The sequence below is a fragment of the Hyperolius riggenbachi genome, chromosome 1 (genome assembly GCF_040937935.1).
Source record: "Hyperolius riggenbachi isolate aHypRig1 chromosome 1, aHypRig1.pri, whole genome shotgun sequence".
Taxonomy (NCBI): domain Eukaryota; kingdom Metazoa; phylum Chordata; class Amphibia; order Anura; family Hyperoliidae; genus Hyperolius; species Hyperolius riggenbachi.
The window spans coordinates 473,113,460-473,141,032 of record NC_090646.1 but is presented as its reverse complement, the minus strand read 5'-3'; the positions used below and the strand labels follow the sequence as shown (position 1 = coordinate 473,141,032).

Here is a 27,573-nt window from a genome sequence, read left to right as displayed (position 1 = left end):
AACCCACCTCTCGCCGTAATTCACATGTGCCGCAGCTCCTTTCTAGGCGTCCTGTCTCACTAGCAACTGCACAGCGTGCGGATCTTGGAGAGGTGAGTTGTGATCGATCTCACTGCGCACTCTGCAATTGCCCCCATTGTTGCACCCCCCATACCCCACCTGCCCCTAAAAATGGGCATGGGGTTTTAGGTTTCAGATGCTGGGGAAGCAATGCATTTGATTAAAACTGAAATTCTAAAATATATTTCCCCCAAAAGATCTGGTACTGAATGGTACATGTGCCAAGTCAGGTTTGAAATACTCAGTAAGGTACAGACATGCTTCCATGGCTTTCTATTCTATTGTGCTACTGATTATTTTACCTTTCATTCAACTTTAATTTTAACTGAAAATGTCAAATGGAGTGAATCATTCCTGTGGTGTCTGATGGAGCATTTTTACAATGACTGGCTATTCTTTTCCACAGCATTCTTCACACAGATTGCTGCTGCCATCCTGTCACAGAGCATCTATCCCAAGGGAAAGTAGTGGTGTGCAGGGGAATGGAAAGTGCCCTCAGGTGACACTTTCATGATTCATTAAAAGGTAAAGGTCAGAGGTCTCCCTTGTGCTGGAAGGAATGTGGTGACTAACATCCCCAATCCTAAACCAAAAATTCCTGGTCTCATCAAATCCCCCCCCCCAATCAGGACTGTTAACTGACTGGTAGAAGGAGTCATGAATCAGATCACTAAGGAGTCTCATATTCAGTAGATGAATGTCTCATGAACCAGCAAGTTCCATCTCTTATACCCCTATAAATAACACAATGTTATTAAACAGCATACTTAAGCAGCTCGGGGTGACCCAAAACTACTAGGAAAGTATAGGGGGTTAAAAGAGACTGAAAAGCCCTCCTCCTAAAAAACCAACACTCAGTGTAGTTTTCGTTCTTAAAACAGAAGGTATTTGCGATAATGCAGCTTTAAGTGAACATCTGTGGTCTCGCACAATGCATCACTACTGAATATGCATATAACCTCTTTATGCCACTGAAACCAGGCTTACATCCAGAACCACTGGTGTATAGCAAGCCTATAGCTACTAAAATTTACAGAGCCACATCAACCCAACATGCAGACAGCCTGTTTCGGGCTGTTGGTCCTCCTCAGTACATTGCAGGGATTGATATGGCTCTATAGGATATTATTTGTGATTTTGTGAATTCATGCCCTATTAAACCCAGTAACCCCAGTAGATAACTGAAGGGAAGGCTGTGTGCTATGAAGATGTGCAGACTTGCTGGCTGCAATCCAGGCAAAAGAGGTGTGACCTGAAATCCACATTCTTGTATTTTATGAATCTAAAATGAACAAAATAAATGAAGGCTGTAGTAGAGCTTTGAATTGGGTCAATCAGATAATTAAATCTAAGGCTACGTTCACACTAGGGCATTGCCTCAGACATAATAATCACAATGCTAATGTAATGTATGCTAATGTATATTCACATAGGCGTATTAGCAGTGCGGTGCGACAGAATCTGTTGGCATAATAACACAAGGAATGCTGTGTGTAAGAAGTGCAGCGAAGAATACTTGTCATGAACTGTATGCTTCACTATATTTGCCACATTGCAAGATTCGACTTTCCCCCTCGGTTGTGTTTTTACAGGGTATGCCATGCAACCCTCCAGTGTGAACCTAGTCTTATCTAACCTGACAGCTCTGCACTGAACCGGCTGCTGTCCTATATGAATTATAATACAAGATTAAAAGCTATGTTTTACCATGAGGTGCACCTCTGTATCACTCTTTGGATGACATTAGTCAACTTAGCTTTATAACAGACAAGTTGATTAATTATTCAAGTGGTCAGTTAATATATCTGTGATGCTAGGTATTAGACGTAATCACTGAATAGATAAATCGTGGTCAGATCGTCAGCTAAAGTCATACACGTATAGTCAGAAATACTGCGGTACAATAGGACCAAGGCAAGGCTAGGTCAATAACAGGCTGATATCATACACAGGTGGTCAGATGGCTATAGTACAGAAGGCTGAGACAGAGACAAAAATGTTAAACAGGCTGAGGTCATACATGTAGATCAGATGCAGGTACAGACAAGGAGGAGACAGAATCAGATTGAGGGTTTAGCCGGGTCATACACAGAATAACAATCAGAATAATATACAATATATATATATATATATATATATATATATATATATATATATATATATATATATATATATATATATATATATATATATATATATATATATATATATCTGGTCTAACTACACATATATCGGCAGTGTCTGCATATATGAATGCATAACTGAATGCCCAGGGCTTATATAGCAGGAATAGAGCACAGACCAGTCCCCCAGGAAAATCAGACCAATCAGCAACATTCCTGCAGCAAGTGTTAGCTGACCGCAGGAATCAGCTGACACACCTCAGACACGCCTCCTTAACCTATATGACCCACATCTACAGGGGAGCCGGGGATGCAAACATGCTGATTCACGTGTACAGGGGAGCCGGGGATGTGACTGACCAAAGAGGAAGCTTCCTCCAGCTGCTCCACACTATCAGAGCAGCCTCCAGAGACAACACCAGATAAGTTTGTTACAATATTCTTTGCTTTCAAATCTGATTTGGCCCTGTGTGGAGATTTGGTTCTTCCCCACTTATTCTATTTCCCATGGATGAAAATGCAAATGACTTGTTCAGCAGTCAGCAACAACAGGCAATTTGGTATGAATGCGGGAAAAGCCATGATCCTCACATCAGTGAATCCAGTGGGCCAAAGCTGATGCGTCTGGGCCTGGTAAAGCTCTTGGCAGGGGTTACAGACATCCTCATGTAAAGGAACCTGCGAGGGCTCTGGAATCTGCATAGTAGTGACTCTGTGGGCGCAGCATGAAGACGTTACACCAGTACTCCTGCTCCTGTCATCTCAAGGCCAGGCCTCACCAAGGTGCAAGCCAGTATATTTCTTTTTAATTCAAGTCAATGACTGTAAGAAATTATTAAATAATGCAATCCCTGACCAAATGACCAGTATGAGGCCTAGTATTACTACACTAGGAGAGGCACCAGAGTTTACATTTTACATTTACACAGAGAGATGCTTGCCCAGTGGTGAAGTGTTTAAGGGGTGAGAGTAGGCCGTGGGCTCCTCCTCTCCACCCACACCCGTTAATGCCAACACAATTGCCCCATTCTCTGCACAAAGAAGCTCATTTACCCGTTAAAGTGACGCAGGAAGCCAGTTTTTCTCTACATGCTCTCTGTGTATTGCCTTTGAAGAAATGTCATTCACATGTCGCAATAACCCTTTCACTGTCAGGCACTAATCTGCTTTAAACAAATCTAAATTAGCAGTGCTAGGTGCAGCACAAGTTCCATACAGCCTAATGATCTGCTTATAAATCTCAACACAGGCCTAACTACTACAGTACACAACAATGGTCAAGTTATCTGAGGAGGCCTGTGCTTGGATAATAGGGAGGGGGTTCTTGGGCACATAGGAAAATCAGAAAGAAGTGCTGCTTTGTGAATGCATGAGCCACACACAAGCATCTTTTCTGCAAGTGCACAGCACAGGCACACAGAGCTTCCTACATGATGTGCACCTGACCTGACAAGGGTCATAAACAAAGACAATTCTACCTCTAGCACTGAAGGACCTCAGTAACCTTGGTTATCTCCAGTCATTGCTACAATAGATAGTACTAGGCTGGGAATTCCTTCCATCCTGTCATTAGTTGTCTACAGTTTAGTGATGTGTTTGTTTTTCAGTCAGCACACACACACACACACACACACACACAGACACACACACACACACACACACACACACACAGACACACACACACACACACACACACACACACACACACACACACACACACACACACACACACACACACACACACACTTAAAGGATAAGTCCAGGCAGCCGACCTGGCGATGTCCGCTTCTGCAGCGGAGGACACCAGGAGCCACCGGAGCTGCAGCGAGGGCACATGATGGCTGACAGGGGCTGGAGGAAGCCCCAGGTAAGTGGAATTTTATTTTTTAAAATGCCTGGACGTATCCTTTAAGGGGTGTACACACGTCTGATTTTTTGGACCAACTGTCGTTTAAATCGGTCGTTTGGACGACAAGTCGGGAGTGTGGACAACTGGTTGAGCGACTGATAAAACACTCCGTGGATGATCCAACCATGTGGTCACTGCGTGTGTATGAACAACCGGAGGTCGTTTGACAGACCAAGAAGTCGGCGCATGCGTGTGACACAATACATGATTTCTTGCTATGAAACTACGTGATGACGTACGTCTTTAGTGCTTGTCTATATTGTAGTTTCACTGCTTAACCACTTCGGGACCAGCTCCCTCTGCCCCCCTAAGGACCAGAGGGTGCTGGGCCAGTAAAGTGCCGCTTCTTGACTAATCGCCGCTTAAAGAGAATCTGTATTGTTAAAATCGCACAAAAGTAAACATACCAATGCATTATGTAGAAGCTTTCCAGAGGCGCCAATAGAATAAAAGTCACTTAAACGAGCTTAAAACCGATGGGGCAGTGGTGGGCCTATCCCATCCATGCATCCATGCAGACAAAGCAAACAAAGGAAGGACTGTGGCATCAACAGTCAAACAACAATTTTATTTATACTCCACAGTGAAAATAGGCAACGCGTTTCACGGGCTCAATCCCGCTTCATCAGGCCAATCAAAAAAGAGCATACAGCTTAACAGCATCAAAACCACACTGAGCGCCTCTATACAATATCACACTATTGGGCTCTTGGTGTCCCCCCTCCCTATACCAATGCGTTAGGGGACATCTCCTATTACCCTCTGTCACAATTTCGCCGCTCCTCGCCGGTTTTAAAAAGTTTGTTTAGAAACAAACAAAATGGCCACCAAAACAGGAAGTAGGTTGATGTACAGTATGTCCACACATAGAAAATACATCCATACACAAGCAGGCTGTATACACCCTTCCTTTTGAATCTCAAGAGATCATTTGTGTGCTTCTTTCCCCCTTCTGCTCTCATGCACTGAAGTTTCAGGCTGCTCTTTTCTTCCTGCAAACAGCTTTGCCCTTGTCTTTAATTCCTCAGTATGTGAAAGCCCAGCCAGCTCAGAGGACGATTTATCCAGCTTGTAAAAGATAAGAGAGAAGAGAGAAGCTGCTCTAATCTAAATAATACACAGACAGTGTGCAGAGAGGGGCCTGGAAGGGGAAGTTCATAGCAGAACCACAACACTGAAGAACTTGGCAGCCTTCCAGACACAGGCCGACAAGTCTGACAGGGGAAAGATACATTGATTTATTACAGAGACTGTGATAGCAGAAAGTGCTGCAGTAAGCTAGAACACATTAGAATAGCTTTTGGAACTTGTAGGATGATAAAAAACAGGATGCAATTTTTGTTATGGAGTCTCTTTAAATCCGCCGCTCCAGATGGTCACGCCGCTTTGTCCCCGCCGCAGGCTGCTCTCTCTGTCGTCGGTATGACGGCAGAGCGCTGTGCGCCGGTCAGGAGCCGCTTTAATTGGCTCCTGACCCTGTCACTCCATATAAGCCAATGAGAACGGCTTACATGAATGACAGGGCCAGGAGCCAATGAAAACGGCTCCTGCCCGGCTCACAGTGCTCTGCCGTCATAGAGCCGGCAGGGCAGCTGACTTCGTCGCAGATCGAGCGCGGACAGTGGCGGGGACGCGCGGTCAATGGGACGTAGAGATTACGTCTGGTCAGAACTGCAGCGCCCCTTGCTTCCCGTAGATTTATACTGTGGCGGTCCGCCAATAGGTTAAACATCTTGTAATAGTGAACTACCTAATGTAAGATTATAAGGATTATGGATTTTGATGTAGGTACATTGGAGGTGTATGCCATCGGTTGGTTATAAGGGTCATGTACGGGACATATCTAAATAAGGATTTCTCAGCAAAATAAAATAAAGGTTTCATTAAAACTGCAACCGTTGTGTGTTGTGTGTTTATCAACACAATGGTTCTGCTGTCTGAGCATACGGGACAGAAGTATTTCAAAGCAAAATAAATTAAAGGTTTCATTAATGTGATTGATCTTTGGATGCTGTTTTCACTTGCTTTTATTATGCAACATAAGATTGCTGAAAACAGTTTTTCTACTACTGAAAATACTGTGTATTACAATAATTAATTTTCTCTGTAAAGCTAAGTACACGCATGCAATAATTGTTGCCTGGAAGGGATCGAGAAATTATCCTATAGTCAACAAGGCTTGCTATGCGTTCTGTTGCTCGGTCCACCTGTGTCCCCCCCATTGAAATGCTCCACCTTCAGGACTCTTCAGAAGCACTCGTGTCCCTCAGTGCTTCCGGAGACACGTAAATCCAGACTTTATGCGTGCACAGTGCGGACACACTCATCTACGGAAGAACTCGGGGACACTTTTACTTCCAAAGCATTCACAAGGTCTTCTGAAGGCATATTTGTCCAAGCTGGTCAAATAACTTTACCGGGCCCCGCAGAGGAATGAGAGGTCAGATGCATGTAATGCATGCAATGCTGTACTGCAGAACGTGTGTTAATAGTTGCAGTGAAACATACTTTGTAAGTACTGTACTATGGAACTTTCCCCTCTGTTGCACTTCGATCCTTTTGCAGGATGTGCAATGCAATGCCCTAGTGTGAAAGTAGCCTTATGGTACAAGATTTAGAATTGCAGCATATTAGTGTCTGTACAATGTGTCTGTACAGCCATGGCCATGAACTGCCGTGGTTATATGCATGGTTCTTAAAGGGAACCTGAAGCGAGTAATTTTTAAAAAAAATAAACACACAATGTAGCTGCAAAATGAATATTACATACTAACCTCACTGTTAGTTCCTCTCAGAAGCTCACCATTTTCTTCTTACAGTGATCCCTTCCAGTTCTGACAAGATTTTGTCAGAATTGAAGTATACCAGTTGCTGTCAGTTATATATCAGCAGCTGTCAGTTTCAACTGAATGTGCAGGGTAATGTCCATGTTTCCCTATTGCTCAAGTGGGCAATATTACAGTTTAACAGTGTGCTGACCAGGAAGCTGTTATGGGGTAATGGCCATTTTTAAAATGGAGGACGGAGAATTCCATTGATCACAGTGGACAAATGGGATTCAGGAGAGGAGAAAGAGATTGAGGAGTAGACTACACAGGAGGTAAGTATGACGTTTTATTATCAGTATCAGGTTCGCTTTAAGAAGGGGTAAACCACCTCAAGTGGCAGCGTCTCAAGGGGTAAAAGTCTCATGCTTGATCACTGCAGTGTCCAACACCTGACACACCTTGGCAATCACCAGGGCCGGATTTCTGGCAAGGCCACATAGGCACCAGAAATTTAGGGGCGGCTCAGTGAGGGGCAGTAAAGCCGTTTTATGCAGCCATCCCTATCTACAAAGACAGCTTTATCTTTTGAACTCTGTCCTGTACTTGTGTTGTCCCTGCAAGACCTGAAAACTCTGTCCTGCAGGTACACATCAGCCTAACTCATGGTGACACAAGGGGTCCATCATTAATGAGATGGCAAAGCTAACATAAAAGTTCTTAAGGAAAACATAATAATCTATACACGTATTACTAAAATAGTTATTGTCTGTGACATCCAATGATGAAAAGTAAGTAGAATTCTCATTGGGGCACACAGAGATAAAAGCCATACAGACGGTATAGTTGGCCTTGGGCGGTAAAAAGTACAAATCCGGCCCTGGCAATCACTTTACTGAAGGAAGGCAGATGAAAATTAGACCAAATGTGTAAAAAAGCATATTGTTAGCTGCAGCAGCAAGGGCACAGTGACCAGTGGCAGCAAATGACAGGCCAGACTTATAGCAATGAACCCTACTGTCTGGGGCAGCTTCAGATATCACTCAGGCTTATCATCTCTCCAGGAAAGGCGATTGTCGGAAAAAAAGATAGCAGTTTGTATAAAACGAAGACAGCAGATTATGTAACTTTCAAAACATGATGTTATTTATAGAGATTGTTGAAGGGCTTGCTAATAATTATGGCTTGCATGCAAATCATAGCCTCTCTCTGTACACAAAGGGGGGGGGGGGGATTAAGAAGATAACTGATTATACAGGTGAAGCTCGAAAATCTAAATCAAAATCAAATCCATCCATAGTCTTATGCCCATTGCAGTCTAGGGCCAATTTTAGGGGAAAGCCAATTAAGTTATCTGCATGTTCGGGATGTGGGAGGAACTGGAGTGCCTGGCGGAATCCCATGCAGACATGGGGATAACAAACAAACTCTATGTAGTTAGTGCCCTAGCTGGGATTTGAACTGGGACCCAGTGCTGCAATACAAGAGTGCTATCCGCTATGGCACCATGCTGCCCACACATTCTAGTCACATTATGCTAGAAAAAGACTAACAACATTATAGACATCATTACTAGAAGGCTGTTAATAGGCTGTTAGCATCATCAAAGGGAGACCGCTGGCAAATAGGTGTTTGTTTGACAGGGGGGAGGGGGGGGCCTGGTCAAAACATTTGCTATGGGGCCCAGTGAGTTGTAGCTACGCCCCTGCTTTCTGCCAATAACTTCTTGTTGCACCCCCTCCTTTCGTGTCACCAACCCCTTCCTCTAGATTGTAAGCCTTTGGCAGGGCCCTCTCCCCTTGTGTATCATACTTGACTATGTGCACTTTACCCAGAATTTGGAACTTGTAATTTTTACCACTACCACTCCAGTGTATGATCTGGCATTGTACTACTATCTGCATTGTGTTGTGTATCTTATTGCTATTACCTGTATTGTTGTATCTATTGTCTATGAGGCCCAGTGCACACCGAGTGGATCCGCCGGCCGCATCCGCCTGAAAATCCACTTGGCTAATGTAATTGAATGGGCTAGCCTAGTGCACACCGGCGGTTTGAGGTTTTTAGCAGACCGCAAACGTGCCTCTTGCTGCACGTTTGCGGTTTGCAAAAAAACTCAAACCGCCGGTGTGCACTAGGCTAGCCCATTCAATTACATTAGCCAAGCGGATGCTCAGGCGGATGCGGCCAGCAGATGGCATGCAAATCCGCTCAGTGTGCACTGCCCCAAATATCTGCACTCCGCACCCAAAACCGATAGCGTTTTGTGGATCTGCTAGCGGTTTTGGTGTGCACTGGGCCTTACCTGTATTGTTCTGTCACCCCTGTTATCATTGTCTGTAATCCTTTTTATTGTACAGCGCTGTGTAATATGTTGGCGCTATATAAATCTAATAAATAATAATAATAATAACTTAGAATATCATGCTAAAGTTCATTTATGTCAGTAATTCTGATCTGAAGGATGGTGCACACTACAAGAGCTTTTTAAATGCTAGTGATTTGAAAAAGCTCTTGCTAATGTAATGCTATGGGGAATTTTTACAAAATCACATCGCTCCAGAGAGAACACTCAGGGCCAGTGCACACCAAAAAGCGCTAGGGTAATCGCAAACGCTCATCACTTTTTGAAGTGATTTTTCAAGGCGATTCTAGGCATGTGCCTAGCGATTTTCTATTGATACCTAACGTTTTTTGGATCGTTTTTTGTATAGCATAATTTTATATACAGTACAGCTGCCCAGGGCAGCCATCAGGGGGGGACAACTGACACTGCAGTGAGGGGCCCAGGGCTTCTGGGGGCCCTGCCCTCCCCCCGTAAATCGCTGTAAGGGCCGCATTTGCTGGCTGCTGGCCTGTGGCTCACTGACCAGTCCAGCACTGAGAAAATAGTGACATCAGCGCTTCAATGTGGGGAGCAGATAAGTGAGCCTGCTACTATACTCTCCTGGGGAACCTATACCTGGATACCTGTACTTGGGCCACTAGGAAGAAAAGAGGGGGACAAAAGAGAACTGATAAAGGATATGAATGGACCTACAAGTCCCTATCTAACTTGTTAACTGGGGACTACCTGTATTTTTCTAGTGTTTGTCTCCACCCACACCATGCCATGGTCAAGCCCACTTTTTGCCGCATCATGCTGTGCATGCCACTTTCTTCAGTGTTGAGCCATGCACATTTTTTGCCGTAGCGCACTTTGCGCATGGACATGGGGGCGGGCACAGCAACCAGTGGGTGGGCCCAGGGAGGGGGGAGGGGCAGGCTTGATGATGTGTGAGGGGCCCCAAAATTTCTGATGGCGGCCCTGCAGCTGCCAGTGTACTGATCTTGCCACAAAACGGTTGGAAAATTGCTCTGATTTAGCGCTTTTCAGAGTGATTTTCCACTTTCCTGTAGTTTACATTGAGGCTGAATTGCCTCAGAAATCAGCAGAAATGCTGCAGGACCCGTGTTTGCGTTTGGGAAAAAAATCACATCACTCTGGTGTGATCCATCCCATTCAAATATATTAGCCAAGTGCTCTTTAAAGTGCTAGCGTTTTTAAAAACGCTCAGAAGCGCTCTTGATGTGCACCAGCCCTATCATAGGATAACATTAACAAGAGCTTTTAAAATCACAAAGCGCTCAGAAAAGCTCTTGTTGTCTGCAACAGTCCTGAGAGACCATTTAAAGCATGTCCCTCGCCGCAGCTCTGCAGTCAGCCGTTCGCTGCAGCTCTGTCCCGGTCCCCGGTGATGATGTTAGGGTGACCTCCAGGTCGTCCTGTACTGCGCCTGCGCGAGCGGCGCTGTCAATCATCGCCACGTGGAACTACTGCGTCTGCGCAGTCCGCTCCGGCCCACGTGGCGGTGATTGACAGCACCACTCACACAGGTGCAGTACAGGCCGACCTGGAGGTCACCCTAACGTCATCGCCGGGCACCGGGACGGAGCTGCGCCGAACGGCTGAAGGGAGAGCTGCGGCGAGGGACATGTTGGGAGCTTGGGGCTGGAGGAAGCCCCCGGTAAGTAGCACTTATTTTCTTTAGATTGCCTGATGACTCCTTTAGGGCTGGAACCCACAGGAGCGCTTTTGGCAGTGTTTTGGCAGCGCTGCGATACGCTAGCACTTTGCCAAAACGCTGGGCTAATATTAATGGATGGGGCAACTTCCACAGGAGCGTTTGCGTTTCTCAGAAACGCAAACGCAGGACGTGCAGCATTTTGGGAGCGTTAGCGCTTCAATGTAAAGTATTGAACCGCTAGCGGAAACGCTCAGCAAAACCTAAACTGAGCGGTTTTGCTAGCGTTTTGCGGTTCAGCACACTGTAACAAAATGAAAAATAATTCACAGGACCAATCAGGATAAAAACGCAAAACGCAAAACGCTGGGCAAAAAAATACAATGTTGCAAAACACGACCAAAAACGCGCATGAATCCGCTTGCAAACCGCTCAGACAAAACGCTAGCGGTTGCGGTTTGCGTTTGCGGATTTCAGTGGGTTCCAGGCCTTAAAGGCTCAGGAAGCCTTTTGCAGGTGTTTTGGATTAATTAGCTGATTAGAGTCTGATACTGAGCCTAGAATATTGAACCTTTTCACAATATTCAAACTTTCTGAGATTTTGATTTTGGAGTTTTCATAAGTTGTAAGCCATAATCATGAAAACTATAACAAAGGTAGGCTTGAAATATTTTGCTTTGCATGTAATGAGTCTATTTCATATATATTCGTTTCACCTTTTAAGTTTAATTACTGACATAAATAAACTTTTGCACAATAGTCTAATTTTTTGACCTTCACTTGTAATTATGCAGGCAAGGAATTTCATTGAAGGCTGAATTGCAGTCTTAACATATGGACCTCAAGAATTGAATGATATCAATCAAAGACATTACAATAAGGAACCTGGCTATTCTGAAACTATGTAAACTGCTTTGCCCACAAATCAAGTAGAAGGGTCAAGAAGAGGATGTTTGCAAACGGGAAATAATAAAACAGGTTCAGATGTTCTGCAGCAGCACTACGATAAATTAATCATTAAACTGATGGTGCAACAAACAGCCACCTAATCCTCACATAAATCAGGTCAGTAACAGGTATTCAATCAACTCATTGCAGACTCAGCATTAGGTACGCAAACTGATAACTGCTCAGAATCAATAATGCATCTGATCATTAACAGTATCGAGAATGAACAGGCTCCTCAGATAAATAAAGCAGATGATAAATATTCTGGTAATTCATTAATATGCAGTGGTATAGCTGCAGAGCTGTGGGCCCAAGTGCAAATGTTACTCTGACCCTCCCCCTGCACCATATGTATAATAATCACATGACACACACACATCACCAAAACCACAAAACCATCTTTCCAAAGATGGTCCCCCGTGTTAGAGAGGTGTAACCATAGGTAACAGGATGATTTGTTGATGATTACCACTATTCTAAGCACAATAGAGGAGATTAGCACCAACAAAAAGCCAATGCATAGCTGGAAGGAGGCCCCATTTGCATTTTAGGGCCATGGGTGGTCCTCAGGTCCAGGGGCCTACACTGTAAACAGTGCTTATTCAATGCTAGGTACGGTCAATATAATAATTCTAGGTTCAAGCAACCATAAAACAAAGAATTATTGCACCGTTTCAGGCAAATAAAAAGGATACCCCAAACACAACCAAAACGTCCAAAGTTATTATTATTATGATTACTGGGAGGGAGGAGGCGCCCCCGAATGTGATGTGTGGAAGTGAGAATGTGGCGATGGACAAAACAAATAAATAGGTGTGACTATAAAAGGAGGGGGTAGCCCCCAATAAATTTTGAATAAAAAACAGACAGTTAAATGATAATGCGCTTCGCTGATCAATCCACAGAACTCATTATAATTCAAGTGCCTGGTTTCTATTAAAAATTTTATTAATTTATTTGGGCTACCCCCTTCTTTTATAGATATGTGTTATCCAGCTGGCATTCTCACTTTGACAGATCACAGCCTGGGGCGCTTCCTCCCTCCCAGTAACAGGGATGCACATCCAGATTCCAGATACCCAATCTATCCAGATATCCGAATGTTTTTCTGGTATCCGAACTCGGATACGGATTCCAGATAGCTGGATAAATCCAGAATGCACTATCCGAGCAAATCCGGACACGTATTAGGTATCCGAAAATCTGTCCAGATACCTAGTTCGAGTACCCGATCCAGATAGCATAACCATGGAGATGATGTCATTGAGGCAATCAGAGGGCTCCCAGCAAAAGCCCTAGCAACCAATCACAGAGGGTAACCCTGGCCAGCTCCTCCTGTATATAAGGCGGGCGCCATGATGAGAATCTCGTCCTTGCTTGTGACTGCTCACTGAGACATCTCCAGTGCTGTTGGCTAAGCAAGTGCTGTATTACTGTGTTAAACCTAGCATTTTTTTGCTCCTAAACACCTGTACTACACCAGTGTTTTATTGTTTTTTAGTTAGCTAGCTTGTATTTTGATTTTAGTCAGTGTGACAGTCAGACTCAGTGCTGCAACTGCTAGGCTAGGTTAGGGCCTGGTACATGGCAAAGAAATGAACAGCGCTACTTAAAAACAGATAAGTGCCTACCTGCAAGAGAGTGCAAGCCCCACTTGTGGGATAAAATACACACCTAGCATACACATAACCTGTCTACCACTGGAGGATGTTGGTTTCCTGTAACAGCTTGCATGCAACTTGTTAAGTACTCGTCCCTCCCACTGCGAAGTCATCCTCATATGGGAGGGGACCTAACACTAAAAAAGGTTAGGTTAGGGCCTGCTGTGTGCACAGGCTAGGCCTGCTGCCAAAAAAAAAAAAAAAGTTAGTACAGTAATCGAATCCCTTATAACCTACAGGTTATACTGTAGCTAAGGCTACAGTATAGCTTGTAGGTTATTAGGGATTAGATTACTGTACTACTTTTTTTTTTTTTTTTTATTTTATAATCGTCTGTAATTGATTGTGTCCATCAACGGAGATTATTTACAACCAATCCGATCAGTATTTCTGATCGCTCTAACGATTTTTCGCTATTGATTGGACCGTTAGTGGCCACCTTTAGAATGAGCTGAGCGGTTGTACTTACCATGCCATTTTACATCCACTCCAAGTGGAGCCTAATGCTGGGAATACACGGGTCGATTTTGCCGCTCGATTCCGCGCCCGATCGTTTTCCACGCTCGATTCTGCGGGCGATTCTCTTATCTTCCATTTGTTTTTCTTATCTTTTCCCATTGTTCCCCATGCAGAATTGAGCGGGGAAACGATCAGGCGCGAGATCGGACATGTCAGAAATTGTCTATCGAGCCATCTAAATGGTTCAGAATCTTACCGTGTATTCCCAGCATAAGAGGTTTATAATATAGAAGATGTGATCAAGCTAGGTGGACACTAGGGAAAACCGAGCACCACACATACAATGTTTTCCTATGGTCCACTTGCAATTCCAGATGATTTTTTTGCGTTCATTTGTGGCTTCATTTTCGTGTTTGCAGTGCAGGAAAAAAATGCTTTTTTCTGAAAGCGGCAAACATTTCAAAAACTTGTATTCTAATGCTATGCCTTAAAACGCACAAAAACACAATTCAAAACTGAAAATCGCAAAAAAACATGAATGCAGTGAAATGTGTTTTTGTTAAAGTGTTTTCGCACACCTCAAGTGTGCACCCAGCCTCACATCATTGTTACTGCAATATTACATGGTAGGTGGTTACATCTTAAAGGACATTTACAACAAATGTGCCCAGTTTAACCACTTAACGACCGCCTAACGCCGATAGGCGTCGGCGGGTCGTTAGTGGTATAGCATGGAAACGGCCGCTCGATCGAGCGGCCTTTCCATGCTAGTTCACGGAGACTGCCTCGGTGAACAGTGTGCGAGCCGCCGATCGCGGCTCGCACGCATAATGTAAACATCCGGGGAAGAAATCCCCGCTGTTTACATCACACGGCGCTGCTGCGCAGCAGCGCCGTGACGTAGATCGGCGATCGCCGGCCTCTGATTGGCCGGGGATCGCCGGCATCTGATGGGCAGAAGCCTATCCTATCCGGCGCAGGACTCACAGGGTAAGGGAGAGGGAGGGAAAGCCGGGGAGGGCGGAAAGCGCTGCGGAGGGGGGCTTTGAAGAGCCCCCCTCGGAAAGTGCGGGTAGCCGGCGGCGATCAGACCCCCCCAGCAGGACATCCCCCTAGTGGGGAAAAAGGGGGGGAAGTCTGATCGCCCTGGCACATACGTGATCGGTGCTGCGGGCTGTAGAGCCCACGCAGCACCGATCACTGCAATATCCCCTGGTCCTTAAGTGGTTAACATACCTGGGGCTTCTTAGACCCCTGTAGTCCTTCTGGTCCCACGCTGTCATTCCACTCTGATCCCTTCAGCAGGTGCCTCCTCCAAAAGCTGCATGCACAGCCTCTGCCCAGGAGCAGTCTGCTTTTAGCTGCTTTAGTAACAACTTGAGTTTAAAGTGTACCTAAGCTCACAAACTCTTTTACAAAGAAAACTTATACCTACATATCCTTTAGGCTATGTTCACAGTGGTGCAGTAAGGTGCAATGTAACGGTCGCTTTGTAACGCATAACATCGCACTGCAATGCACCACCTAAGCAACGTTGACAGTGCGGTGGGGGCATTGCAATATAACGGTGTGCGGTATCCCATTGCACTGCATGCAGTGAGTTACTGTAAAAGTTGCGTGTAAACAGTGACAGTGAATCATACTTTTCATTGACTATATGCTTCACTGTATGTGACACAACGTATCGATAACATGCAGAGCGACTTTCCTTGTGTGTTGCGTTCGTGCTTTTACTGGAAATGCGACACCTACTGTCAACATGGTCTTATAGAGAGGATTCTGCACATTTACTGGTGGAGGAGGGGGGAAGAGGCCCCCAAGTCACCTTTGCTACGAGTCCCCTGTGCTGCTTAAACTGGCGCTGGGTCGTTGAGAAGCAAGGCAAATGTCAAGGAGACGTAGTCAGGGCAAGCAAAGGTCAAGCAACAGGATCAATAAGATGAACCAGTCAGGATAGTTGAGTCATTGAAGACGTAGGTTCAGAAGCTAGTGAAAACTGACAGCAAGTAGTTCCAGTCCCAGGAGTCTTAATACACCAGTTCACCAAGATGCATAACTAGTGCATGAAAACACTCACCGTTCCAGACCACATAGGAAACTTGGACCTACCTGTGCACGAATGCGCCAAAATGACTTCTCCAACCGCATATGTTGATACGCAGCATCATAAAACCAAGCACACCCATATGTGCGTTTACAGTATCTTGCCTGCAAATTCAATGTGGATGGCTGCTGGAAAACGCAATGTAACATTTTGATTTGACTTTTCTGGCCTACAGGCAGAATTTCCTGGAATGGTTTTGTCAGACATGGGTACAAGAAAAAAAAAATAGAGGCTGACACAGTCAAAGGCACGGGTGAACAAAGCCTGCACTAAGGCTAGGTTCACACATAAAATGTATAGAGTTGCTCTCCAGTCCTGGAAATAAAAGTGTACAGTTCCATTCCTGTCAGGTTAAACTGATAGAAAACAGATGCAAAACTCAGATGACAGGACTGGAACTGTACACATTTTATGTGTGAATCCAGCCTAAGGAAAAGAAGTGGCAGAAGTGGTTAGACATGTAGAACTGGAGAATCAAGTGGAGCATTACAGGATATACCGAACCTGAACTACCTCAGGAGTAAAGGTTCAATCAGGGGCATTTTTAGGCATAGGCATTACTGCCTGGTGTGCCATTGGTCCTGGGGGCGCCATGCCCCTGATTAAGTTCCGTCTCGTGTAAACCATCCCTCGCAAACAAAGCCACGCCTCCTGGATGAAGGCATGCCCCCACAAGTGTTTGTACCTCCTTCTGTCCCCTTGTGCCACCTTCAGTCCTCCTGTGACACCTCTGCCTCGATGTCCCTCCTTCTGTTTCCCTTTGCCCCCTCCTTCTGTCTCCCTTTGTGCCTCCTTCTGTCACCTTCAGTCCCCCTGTGCCACCTCTGCCCCCTGTGCATACAGAAATGGATTAAAGTGGAATGGTGCCCTAGGCAAACTACGACTTCGGGCCCACGTTTCATGGCCACCTAGGTTTTTGGCAAGATTTGTTGGAGGTTAGAATAAAGTAAAGGCAGAGTATAGTGCAGCAGAAGCTGTGCTCTAACCTCCCCCCTGGAGTCCAGTGCTGTGCCTGTGGGAGTCCATACTGCCTGTTTTCTGCTCCTTCTAGTGCTGGCTCTCCTCATGTAACGTGTAATCACGCTACATGCAGTAGGAAATGCTGGGCACTAGGGTGAGTGTTTTATGCTCCCTCTAGTGCTGGCTATCTTCATGTAGCATGTAATCACTCTACATGTAGTAGGAGATGCTGGACACTAGGGCGATTGGTGGGCTGACAAGCAGAAGCACAGCACTGGACTCCAGTGGAAAGGTGAGAGCACAGCTTCTGCAGCGCTATACTCTGCATTTACACACTAGGCTGTGCATTGAAATGCGACAGATCAGCAGGTTATTTATGTCTCAGGGACTCCCTGTATTATGCATCCACCCTATACAGCACATGGTTTATATTCTCTAGTGTGTGTCTGTGTTTTTTTTTTTTGGAGGGGGGGGGGCACTCAGGACTTCATGCCTGGAGTGAAAAAAGGGATAGAAAAGCCCCTGGGCTCATCCCTGCACTGTGGTAATGGGTTTTTAGAGCAAGCATAGGCAAATACAGAATCCCCCCTCAGACCAGGGCCGGTGCAGTGTCTGGGGACAGGCACAAGTTTAGACACCAGAATACCTCCAGGCATCCTGCAGCTCATAACACCTCCCCCTTTCTTTCCCTGTTACAGTTGAAATTGGATGGATTAGCAGTGTGTGTACAGAGCATGGAGCAGCAGCGTGTGTACAGAGCATGGAGCAGCAGCGTGTGTACAGAGCATAAAGCAGCAGTGTGTGTACAGAGCATGTAGCAGTAGCGTGTGTACAGAGCATGGACAAGTAGTGTGTGTACAGAGCATGGAGCAGCAGTGTGTGTACAGAGCATGGAGCAGCAGTGTGTGTACAGAGCATGGAGCAGCAGTGTGTGTACAGAGCATGGAGCAGCAGTGTGTGTACAGAGCATGGAGCAGCAGTGTGTGTACAGAGCATGTAGCAGCAGCGTGTGTACAGAGCATGGAGAAGTAGTGTGTGTACAGAGCATGGAGCAACAGTGTGTGTACAGAGCATGGAGCAGCTCTGGGGAACTTAACAGAGTCAGGTATGAGCACAGCCCTGCTGGGTGAATGCTTCACTTTGCCCTTAATTACCAATGTCAGCTGTCCTCATTATTATCTGTATCCAAACTGCTCCTGATCGATTCCCTTGTTGATCGGGAGCAGATCAGATATTTATAATTGTCAGATCCTGTCAGTCGTATGTGAAATTGCATTATGTATACCCAGCATGATGTCCTACCATATTATTATACTGTATTGTGCGTGGCTGAGGGAGACCTTTCAGTATACACCCCCCCCCCCCCCCCCCCCCTTGAAAATACTAGGCTTGCCCCTGGGAAGGACCTCAAATTTAGGATATTGCCACTTTTCTGGTAGTTAAATACAGTAGACTGTGCCTCCACAGTTGTGAGCTATGTCAAATATTGATTATATGTTTTTTTTTACAAAGCTAAGGAGAGTTTAGCTTATCCTTTGTTCTAGCTATAGTATGTGGATGAAGCTGCACAGTGCTGAAGTAAAGCTCAGTGTAAAGGGGAGGTCCGGTCAGCTTAGTGCAGCCACCAGTAGAGGAAGTCAGAGAGCATCTGACTGAAGTTTAGGACTGGCCAAGTTTACACACAGCAGCTGGGCTGTCTCTGTCTGGAGTGTGGAGAGGAAAGAGGGCTGATCAGTGTGGAAAGCAAAGCTCAGGCTCGGCTTCTGGAGGAAAAAGTGGCCATATCCAAATGGACACAGAGAATTGTCATCACTCAGCGCTGAATCCTAAACTGATCTCCAGGATCTGTGGCTCCTCTGCAGGCTATGCGTGTGACCCCAGGCACGGAAACAGAGGGAGGATTGTTCATTCCACCTTTGAGAAAATCTGAAACAATTCCCTGAATATTCAAATCTGACACGACGAAGTATTGGGGAGAGAAGAGAGAACTGAATTTAATGAAACACAGAGGAGTGGAAAAAAGAGAGAGGGAGGGGACGTCAGACAAAAGCCATAGGGGAGATAAGAGGAGATAAGGAAACAGTGAGCAGAAAGGGAAAGTAAGGAAATTACATTAGGCTGGAGATAGTAGGAAATAAGAAGGTTAGAGGAGACAAAGGTGGCGCATGGACCAATGAATGTAAAAAGTCAAAGGAACTGTGAAAAAGGTGAAGAAAGAAGACTGCACGTGAGATAAAGAGAAAACGTGAATGAGTAGATAGCAAGAGAAAGTGTGGGAAAAGTCTGACATTTAGGTTCAGAGGAGAACACAGGACCCAAAAGCAAGGTACTGTAACAGCCAGGAGACAGAATTACTGTAGACAGAAGAAATGAGACAGCCAGAGAGGCGGTGAGGGAAAAGAGGGGGGTGCGGGGCTTCAGCAAGCCCCCCTAACAGCTCCCCCAGTGTGAGGAAAGAGAGAGGAGGAGATGCTACAAGGAGACTGAGAGCTGCGAGATCCCTCCGAGACTGTCACCAAGAGACAGCAGCACTGCAGGACGAGAGCCCAGACAGCTGCAGAGGGAACCCGCATAGATATGTGACTCCACATCCGCAGCAAGACATGGTGAGGGCTGTCTGCCACCGTCTCTCCATACACTGGCATGTGTCTCTTCCCATCATCCCTTCCTACACTCTCTCACATCCCCCTCACTCTTCCTCTAACAATCACTCTGCCAATCTGCTTGCAATTACCACAAATCTCCTTCTCAGCTGAAAAAGACTTCCTTCGGGAAGAATGCCTTCCGTCACATGCTCTGCTCTGGCAGTGGGGTCTGATGTTAGGGGTGGGGGGACATGCATGAGAACAGACAGTAACAATGTCGTTGCTAGGGAAGGAGACAGTGATGATGCTGTGGTCCTCAGGTCATCCATTCTTCCTTATCACTGGGTCAAAGCAACAGTTCTCTATGTGGGGGCAAGGGCATGTGCTTGTGTGATTGCTAGCTGCTAGCTTCAGCCCATTCATTACTTTACTATCATTTCTGGTCTTTTTATATGACTGCCAGTCTACTTTATTGCTCCCCTCTTCTTTTTCTCACCGGAGTGTCTTTCATCCTCCTCAGTCCTTCTCCTCCTCCCACAGCCAGCACTCAGCTTACTTCTCAGTCTGTCTCCTCAGTCTCTCTCCAGGAAGAAATGAGCTCACTCATTTAATGATTTGCAGCTGGTGTTATGGCTGAGAAAGGACACACACAGACATGCACGCATATATACAGAATTATACACATACATACAGTATATAGTATTCCATATACAGAAAAATCACATGTCTGCTTTGTTTCTTCTTAAAGGAGGACTCCACCTTGGTGGAATCTTTGTGTGTGTGGAGTCTATAAACTACATTTATGTAAAGGGTTTTATTGTGAAAATAATTATTGTGACTAGTGTATTAACATTGTGAGTATGTTTTTAGACACACTTCTAAGGGCTCATACACATATCAGACCATAGTCTTTGGAAAATGAAAGATCACAGACCAATTTTGCCCCCTTCCATGTAGTATGAGAGCCATACCTACACAGTCTATTCTATGGAGCTGAACTCCACATCAGATAGAAATCTTTGCAAGATGCTGCACACAAACATGCTGTAGACATTGAAAAGATCAGTATCTGCAAAAGATCTGTTCCTGCAAAATGCATTCATAGTCTATGATATCTGCAGATCATCATACACACCTTGTTTAACAGACATTCATCTGCAGATCAGATCCACCAGGATGGATCTTCAGATCTGCAGACGATTGTCTGATCTGCAGATGCAGGTCACTTAAACAAGGTGTGTATGATGATCTGCAGATATCATAGACTATGAATGCAATTTGCAGTAACAGATCTTTTGCAGGAACAGATCTTTTGCAGATACTGATCTTTTCAATGTCTACAGCATCTTTGTGTGCAGCATCTTGCAAAGATTTCTATCTGATGTGGAGTTCATCTCCATAGAATAGACTGTATAGGTATGGCTCTCATACTACATGGAAGGGGGTAAAATTGGTCTGTGATCTTTCATTTTCCAAAGACTATAGTCTGATGTGTGTATTAGCCTTAAGTGGAGTTACATAGTTACATAGTTATTTTGGTTGAAAAAAGACATACGTCCATCGAGTTCAACCAGTATAAAGTACAACACCAGCCTGCTCCCTCACATATCCCTGTTGATCCAGAGGAAGGCGAAAAAAACCCTTACAAGGCATGGTCCAATTAGCCCCTAAAGGGAAAAATTCCTTCCCGACTCCAGATGGCAATCAGATAAAATCCCTGGATCAACATCATTAGGCATTACCTAGTAATTGTAGCCATGGATGTCTTTCAACGCAAGGAAAGCATCTAAGCCCCCTTTAAATGCAGGTATAGAGTTTGCCATAACGACTTCCTGTGGCAATGCATTCCACATCTTAATCACTCTTACTGTAAAGAACCCTTTCCTAAATAAATGGTTAAAACGTTTTTCCTCCATGCGCAGATCATGTCCTCTAGTCCTTTGAGAAGGCCTAGGGACAAAAAGCTCATCCGCCAAGGTATTATATTGCCCTCTGATGTATTTATACATGTTAATTAGATCCCCTCTAAGGCGTCTTTTCTCTAGACTAAATAAACCCAGTTTATCTAACCTTTCTCGATAAGTGAGACCTTCCATCCCACGCATCAATTTTGTTGCTCGTCTCTGCACCTGCTCTAAAACTGCAATATCTTTTTTGTAATGTGGTGCCCAGAACTGAATTCCATATTCCAGATGTGGCCTTACTAGAGAGTTAAACAGGGGCAATATTATGCTAGCATCTCGAGTTTTTATTTCCCTTTTAATGCATCCCAAAATTTTGTTAGCTTTAGCTGCAGCTGCTTGGCATTGAGTACGATTATTTAACTTGTTGTCAATGAGTACTCCTAAGTCCTTCTCCAAGTTTGATGTCCCCAACTGTATCCCATTTATTTTGTATGGTGCTAGACCATTAGTACGTCCAAAATGCATGACCTTACATTTGTCAACATTGAATTTCATCTGCCATGTATGTGCCCATATAGCCATCCTATCCAGATCCTGTTGCAATATGACACTATCTTCCTGAGAGTTGATGATTCTGCACAATTTTGTATCATCTGCAAAAATAGCAACATTGCTCACTACTGCATCTACTAGGTCATTAATAAATAAATTGAAGAGCACTGGACCCAGAACAGACCCCTGTGGGACCCCACTGCTAACAGTCTCCCATTTTGAGTACGATCCATTGACCACAACTCTTTGTTTTCTGTCCATTAGCCAGTTCCCTATCCATGAACACAGACTCTTCCCCAGTCCTTGCATCCTCAACTTTTGCACCAGACTTTTGTGGGGAACAGTGTCGAAGGCCTTTGCAAAGTCCAAGTATATCACATCTACAGCATTCCCAATATCCATATTAGCATTCACTACCTCATAAAAGCTGAGCATGTTAGTCAAACAGGACCTGTCTTTAGTAAACCCATGTTGATGCTGAGAAATAAGATTATTTTCTACTATGAAGTCATGTATAGTATCTCTTAGTAACCCCTCAAATAGTTTGCATACAACTGATGTTAAACTTACAGGTCTATAATTTCCTGGATCAGATTTTTTGCCCTTCTTAAATAATGGGAAAACGTGGGCTGTACGCCAATCCACTGGGACTCTGCCAGTTGCAAGAGAGTCACAAAAGATAAGATAAAGGGGTTTATCTATAACTGAACTTAATTCCCTTAGGACCCGAGGATGCATGCCATCCGGGCCAGGTGCCTTGTCTATTTTTAATTTATTTAGTCTTGCCTTCACTTCTTCCTGCGTTAAGTATTTAATATTACAGTTAGAAGATTGAGACTCTTCTGCCTCTGTAGTTTGCAACAGTGCTGTTTCTTTTGTGAAAACAGAAGCAAAGAAAGCATTTAATAACTCTGCCTTACCTTGGTCGTCCACCATTGAGTTCCCATCCTCATCCTTTAGGAGTCCTATACAGTCAACCTTTCTTTTTTTAGAGTTCATTTACTTGTAAAACGGCATTGTTGGCTTGTACTTTAGGCATTGTTGGCTTGTACTTTAGGGGTAGGGAATATACAGAGCTCTGTCATTTGCACAGGAATAAGGGGTTGCAGAACACAACTGTTGCAGAAGGCCTGTACCAGCAAGGTATGGTCAATGGCATGCAAATAATTCCAAGTGTATGCAAATTCATGCAGATTAAAAACCGGATCCAATACTGCAGCAGCTTCATTCCGTCTCTCTGTTATAATGTTGCATACATTTGCAGTTGCCGCATTTGATCAGTTCATTTCCAAACTGCATATATTTGCAGAAAATTAGCTCAGCAGTTCCATCAACTCATTATTGTTAGTATTTAATTGACCCTCCCTGGTGGTAATGCTGTGTTTAGTGGATATTAATAATAAACTGTTTCACACTCTATGCTCAGGCACCTCAAGGCTCCCTTCACATTATGAAAAGAATGTTGTGACGTTAGTATTCTTCAATCACACTGCAACAGAAAAAGTGTGAAAGGACCCTCAGGCTACGGTCACATAGTGGTGTGATTTATTTATTTATTGTATGTATAGAGCGCCAACATATTACGCAGCGCTGGGCATTAGTTTAGGTTACAGACAATATTTAGCGGTGATATACAGCAATGAGACAATACAGGATTACATGCAAACCAGATCACGCAGCACAGTATGAGTGCAAGCTAATGCTTAGTCAGTCACTGGATGGGAGCATGGAGATTAGGCAAGTCGAGTTCACGCAAGAGCTCACTCAAATCCATAGCATGGGTGTACGGTAATGGAGGTACATGAACAGGTAGGAAACACAAGGAGGAGGACTCTGCCGAAGGCTTACAATCTAGAGGGAGAGGTAGGGACAAGAAGGGTAGGTGACCAGAGTTCAGATGCGAGTTTAGAGTACCAGTGAGGGGGGGATAGGCAAGAGTGAAAAGGTGCGTTTTGAGGGCCTTCTTGAAGATGTTGAAGGAGGGGGCAACCCTAATGGGGGGAGGTAGGTAGTTCCATAGTGTTGAAGCAGCTCTTGAGAAGTCCTAGACTGGGTGATGCGGGGGGGCGATAAGGAGAAGTTCATTGGAGGAGCGGAGTGAGTGGCTAGGTGGGTACCACCTGAATAAGATCGGAAATGTAGGTTGGGCAGGTTTTGTGGACAGATTTGTAGGCCAGACACAGTATCTTGAATCTGATTCTGGACTGGAAAGGAAGCCAGTGGAGGGATTCACAGAGGGGAGCCGCCATGGTGGAGCGATGGGAGGAGTGGATAATTCTGGCTGCCGCATTCATCACAGACTGTAGCGGGGAAATTCGGGTCATAGGGAGACCAGACAGGAGGGCATTGCAGTAGCCAAGGCAGGAAATTATGAGGTCACGGAGGAGGAGTTTGGTGGTGGCAGAGGTCAGGAAAGGGCGGAGTTATGTAACAGATGCATGATAATGCAGAAAGTTGCACTGAAATTGTAAGTTTATGCAATGTTTAGAGTGCATCTAGTGCAATGCAATCCAACGAACTCCAGTATCCAACCGCATAACGCCTGTGTTAACAATGGCAATGAAGCATAGTTTTCATTGATTGTATACTTTATTATTATTGTTATATATAATATAATATATATTGTCTTGTCACTTAACTGTCCCACAGAGGGGCTCCCAATCTAATCCCTACTGTAGTCATTTGTCTATATCATATGTATCATAGTCTAGGGCCAATTTAGGGGAAAGCCAATTAACTTATCTGTATGTTTTTGGGACGTGGGAGGAAACCAGAGTGCCCATAGAAAACCCACTGAGACACGACATACAAACTCAGTGCATATAGTGCACTGGCTGGGATTCAAACCAGGGACCCAGCGTTACAGGGCAAGAGTCCTAACCAGTACGTCACAGTGCTACTTCACTGTATGTGACATAAAGCACACATGCCGTGCAATATGACTTTTACCCTCTGTTGCATAGCGTTCCTGGTTTTTCAGGGAATGCAACGCAGCTCGCCATTGTGAACTTAGCCTTACCAGTGCTGTCCTTGGGTAGCCGAGTACAGGGGGAGAAGGAAGTGCAGTGCCGGAAGGTCCCATATTCTGCTGAGGGCCCCACTGTATAGGCTCTGTAGTTGCACCACTGCTCTCCATGCATTTTTGGTCTAATGACCCTGCAGCATCTGGTTAGTATCACACTTTTAGGGCCGATTTACAGTAATGTGGCCATTTTTTTCACTGACGTTTTTGGAGTCTGTACGTTTTTGTGTACGTTACAACTTGATCTTTTTGGCACAGTAGCTAATGACTGTCAATGAGAAAATCCACATGATGTGCAGAATTATGCTGGGAATACATGATGCGTTTTTTCGGTCGATTTCCTGTCCGATCAATTTTCAATCCGTTTTTCCTCTCAATTTCCTGCTCGATTCTCTTATCTTTTCTTATCTATTTCCATTCACTTCTATGAGAAATCAATCAGAAAAACGATCGAAAATAAGATCGGACATGTGGGAAGTTATCTATCGAACCATCTATCTGCCGAAAAAACGTATGCTGTATTCCCAGCATTATGCTGCACGGCTGCATGCAAAACATCTCATTTAGGACAGCCTGTACTTGTATTACTGGGCCTACCTAACCAGCCCTTATCGCGGGATCATCTATTTTGTACCGTTTGGCTTGTATAACTTTGTTCTATGTTGTATAACCTTGTTACGTCGGTCATTCTTGTATCATTGTATATATTTATTGTCCAGTGCTGCGTAATATGTTGGTGCTTTATAAATACAATCAATAATAATAATTTAGGTGTGAATGATCCCATTGACTAAATTGCAGGAAAAGGCATGTGAAATTGATAAGTCTTCTCCCAGCCTAAAGAACCTTTCATACTACATCCAGTGCGGTGCAATGGACAATGAAATCACAACGCGATGCAATTATATTCCTATGGCACTTACACATTGGTGTGTTTGCAGTGCAGCATGAAGAATTCCAATGGTATAAAGCACAGCATGCAGTGCATTAGCGGATGATGCCTGCGCCAATGGTTGTGGTGTTAGTATACGCCTATAGACTGTACTCTCCATGGTATGCGTCGCATCTCCCTAGTAAACTGTGACGCGACTTTTCATCACCCTTGGTTTGCAATCCTATTATTCAGGATGTGCAATGCAACATGTTAAGTGTGAGAGCACCCTTAACATGTTATCAGTTTCCAATCAAATATTTAGTTTAAAACTGCTGGTGCACTCTAAATCTTTGGCTGCCTACTGCAGTTACCTGTTTCGGATGGCTTCTCCTCTTCCTTCACCACCCGTGGCACTGAACTTTCGGCCAGTCTTCTGGGTCCCAATCTCCTCTGATCGCATGATATGACATGTGATCGGGACCCAGGAGACTGTGTCAGCGTTACAGCGCCACCTGGTGGTGGAAGAGGGGTGATGGAAGAGACTCTACCTACACCGGGTGGCCCGGTAACGCTAACACAGTCTCCTGGATCCCGATCACATGTCATATCATGTGACTGGAACCGAGAAGACAGGTCAGGGTTACTTCGCCGCCGTGGTGGAGAAAGAAGTCGATCCAGCCGCAGGCCCGGTCCGCCCATGATGCCAAGTGAGGCGACTTCCTCAGGCGGCAGAAGTCTGGGGGCAGCACCAGGCAGACACCGGAAGTGAAGAGGGTGCCTGGCCAACCTATACTGGGGGCAACTGTACCTGGCTAACCTATACTGGGGCAACTGTACTTAGCTACCAACACTGGGGGCACATATAACTGGCTACATACCTATACTGAGGATGTTTTTTGGGGGGCTCACTGCAGCTATAATGTGCAGTGCAAATTGTCGGGTGCTGTGCGATCATTTCAAATCGGGGGGGGGGGGGGGGGTCTAGAACTGGCCCTGTCCAGCCGTCCGGACAGGTAACTATAAATGCTCCTTGCTGCCCATCCTGCATTCCCTGCCTAGCCTACCAGGCTGGGGATGGCACACTTCCCCAGCGGCAGGAACAATTTTGGCTTTGCAGCCAAATAAAGTTGAACATGGTTATTTTATGAATAATTTTGATTCTTGCCTATGCATATGTGATCACTTTACAATAGTATATACTTTATAAGCTGTACCTTTTGATGGTATTTCTCAGAAAACAACCATACTGTATTTTTCTAAATTTTGTTAGATGACAAATATTGATAGAGATTTTTGGAAAACTTCATGTGACCTTACTGATTTTTATGTTTTGATCAGTGGGACAGTTGTCTATGTGTGGCCATATTGAAGGATAATAAGTAAAAAAAAAAATCAGTTTAACTTACCTAGGTCTTCTTTTAGCCCCCTGTAGTTCGGGTCCCTCACCTTCATTCCGGACTGCTCCCTTCAGTTGCTGTACCTCTCTGAAATCTGCATGCGCTTTTTTTTAAAGTGCTAGCAATTGGAGAATTGCTTAAAAGCACTCTTGGTGTGAAATAGCCTAATGCTACGTACACACATGCGACAACGATCGTTCGTTAAGAACGACGAACGAACTTTTAATTGATGAAAGAACGACCTAA

General features: G+C 44.8%; 1 protein-coding gene across 1 annotated transcript in view; it reads left to right on the top strand.

The window, feature by feature from the left end:
* Positions 1-18,704: 18,704 nt before the first annotated feature.
* Positions 18,705-27,573, top strand: part of ARHGEF40 (Rho guanine nucleotide exchange factor 40) — a 168,527-nt gene continuing 159,658 nt past the window's right edge. Inside the window, exon 1 of the mRNA XM_068240785.1 lies at positions 18,705-19,599. Within this exon, the coding sequence (XP_068096886.1) occupies positions 19,597-19,599 (3 nt within the window). The 5' untranslated portion in view covers positions 18,705-19,596. The remainder of the gene's footprint in view (positions 19,600-27,573) is intronic.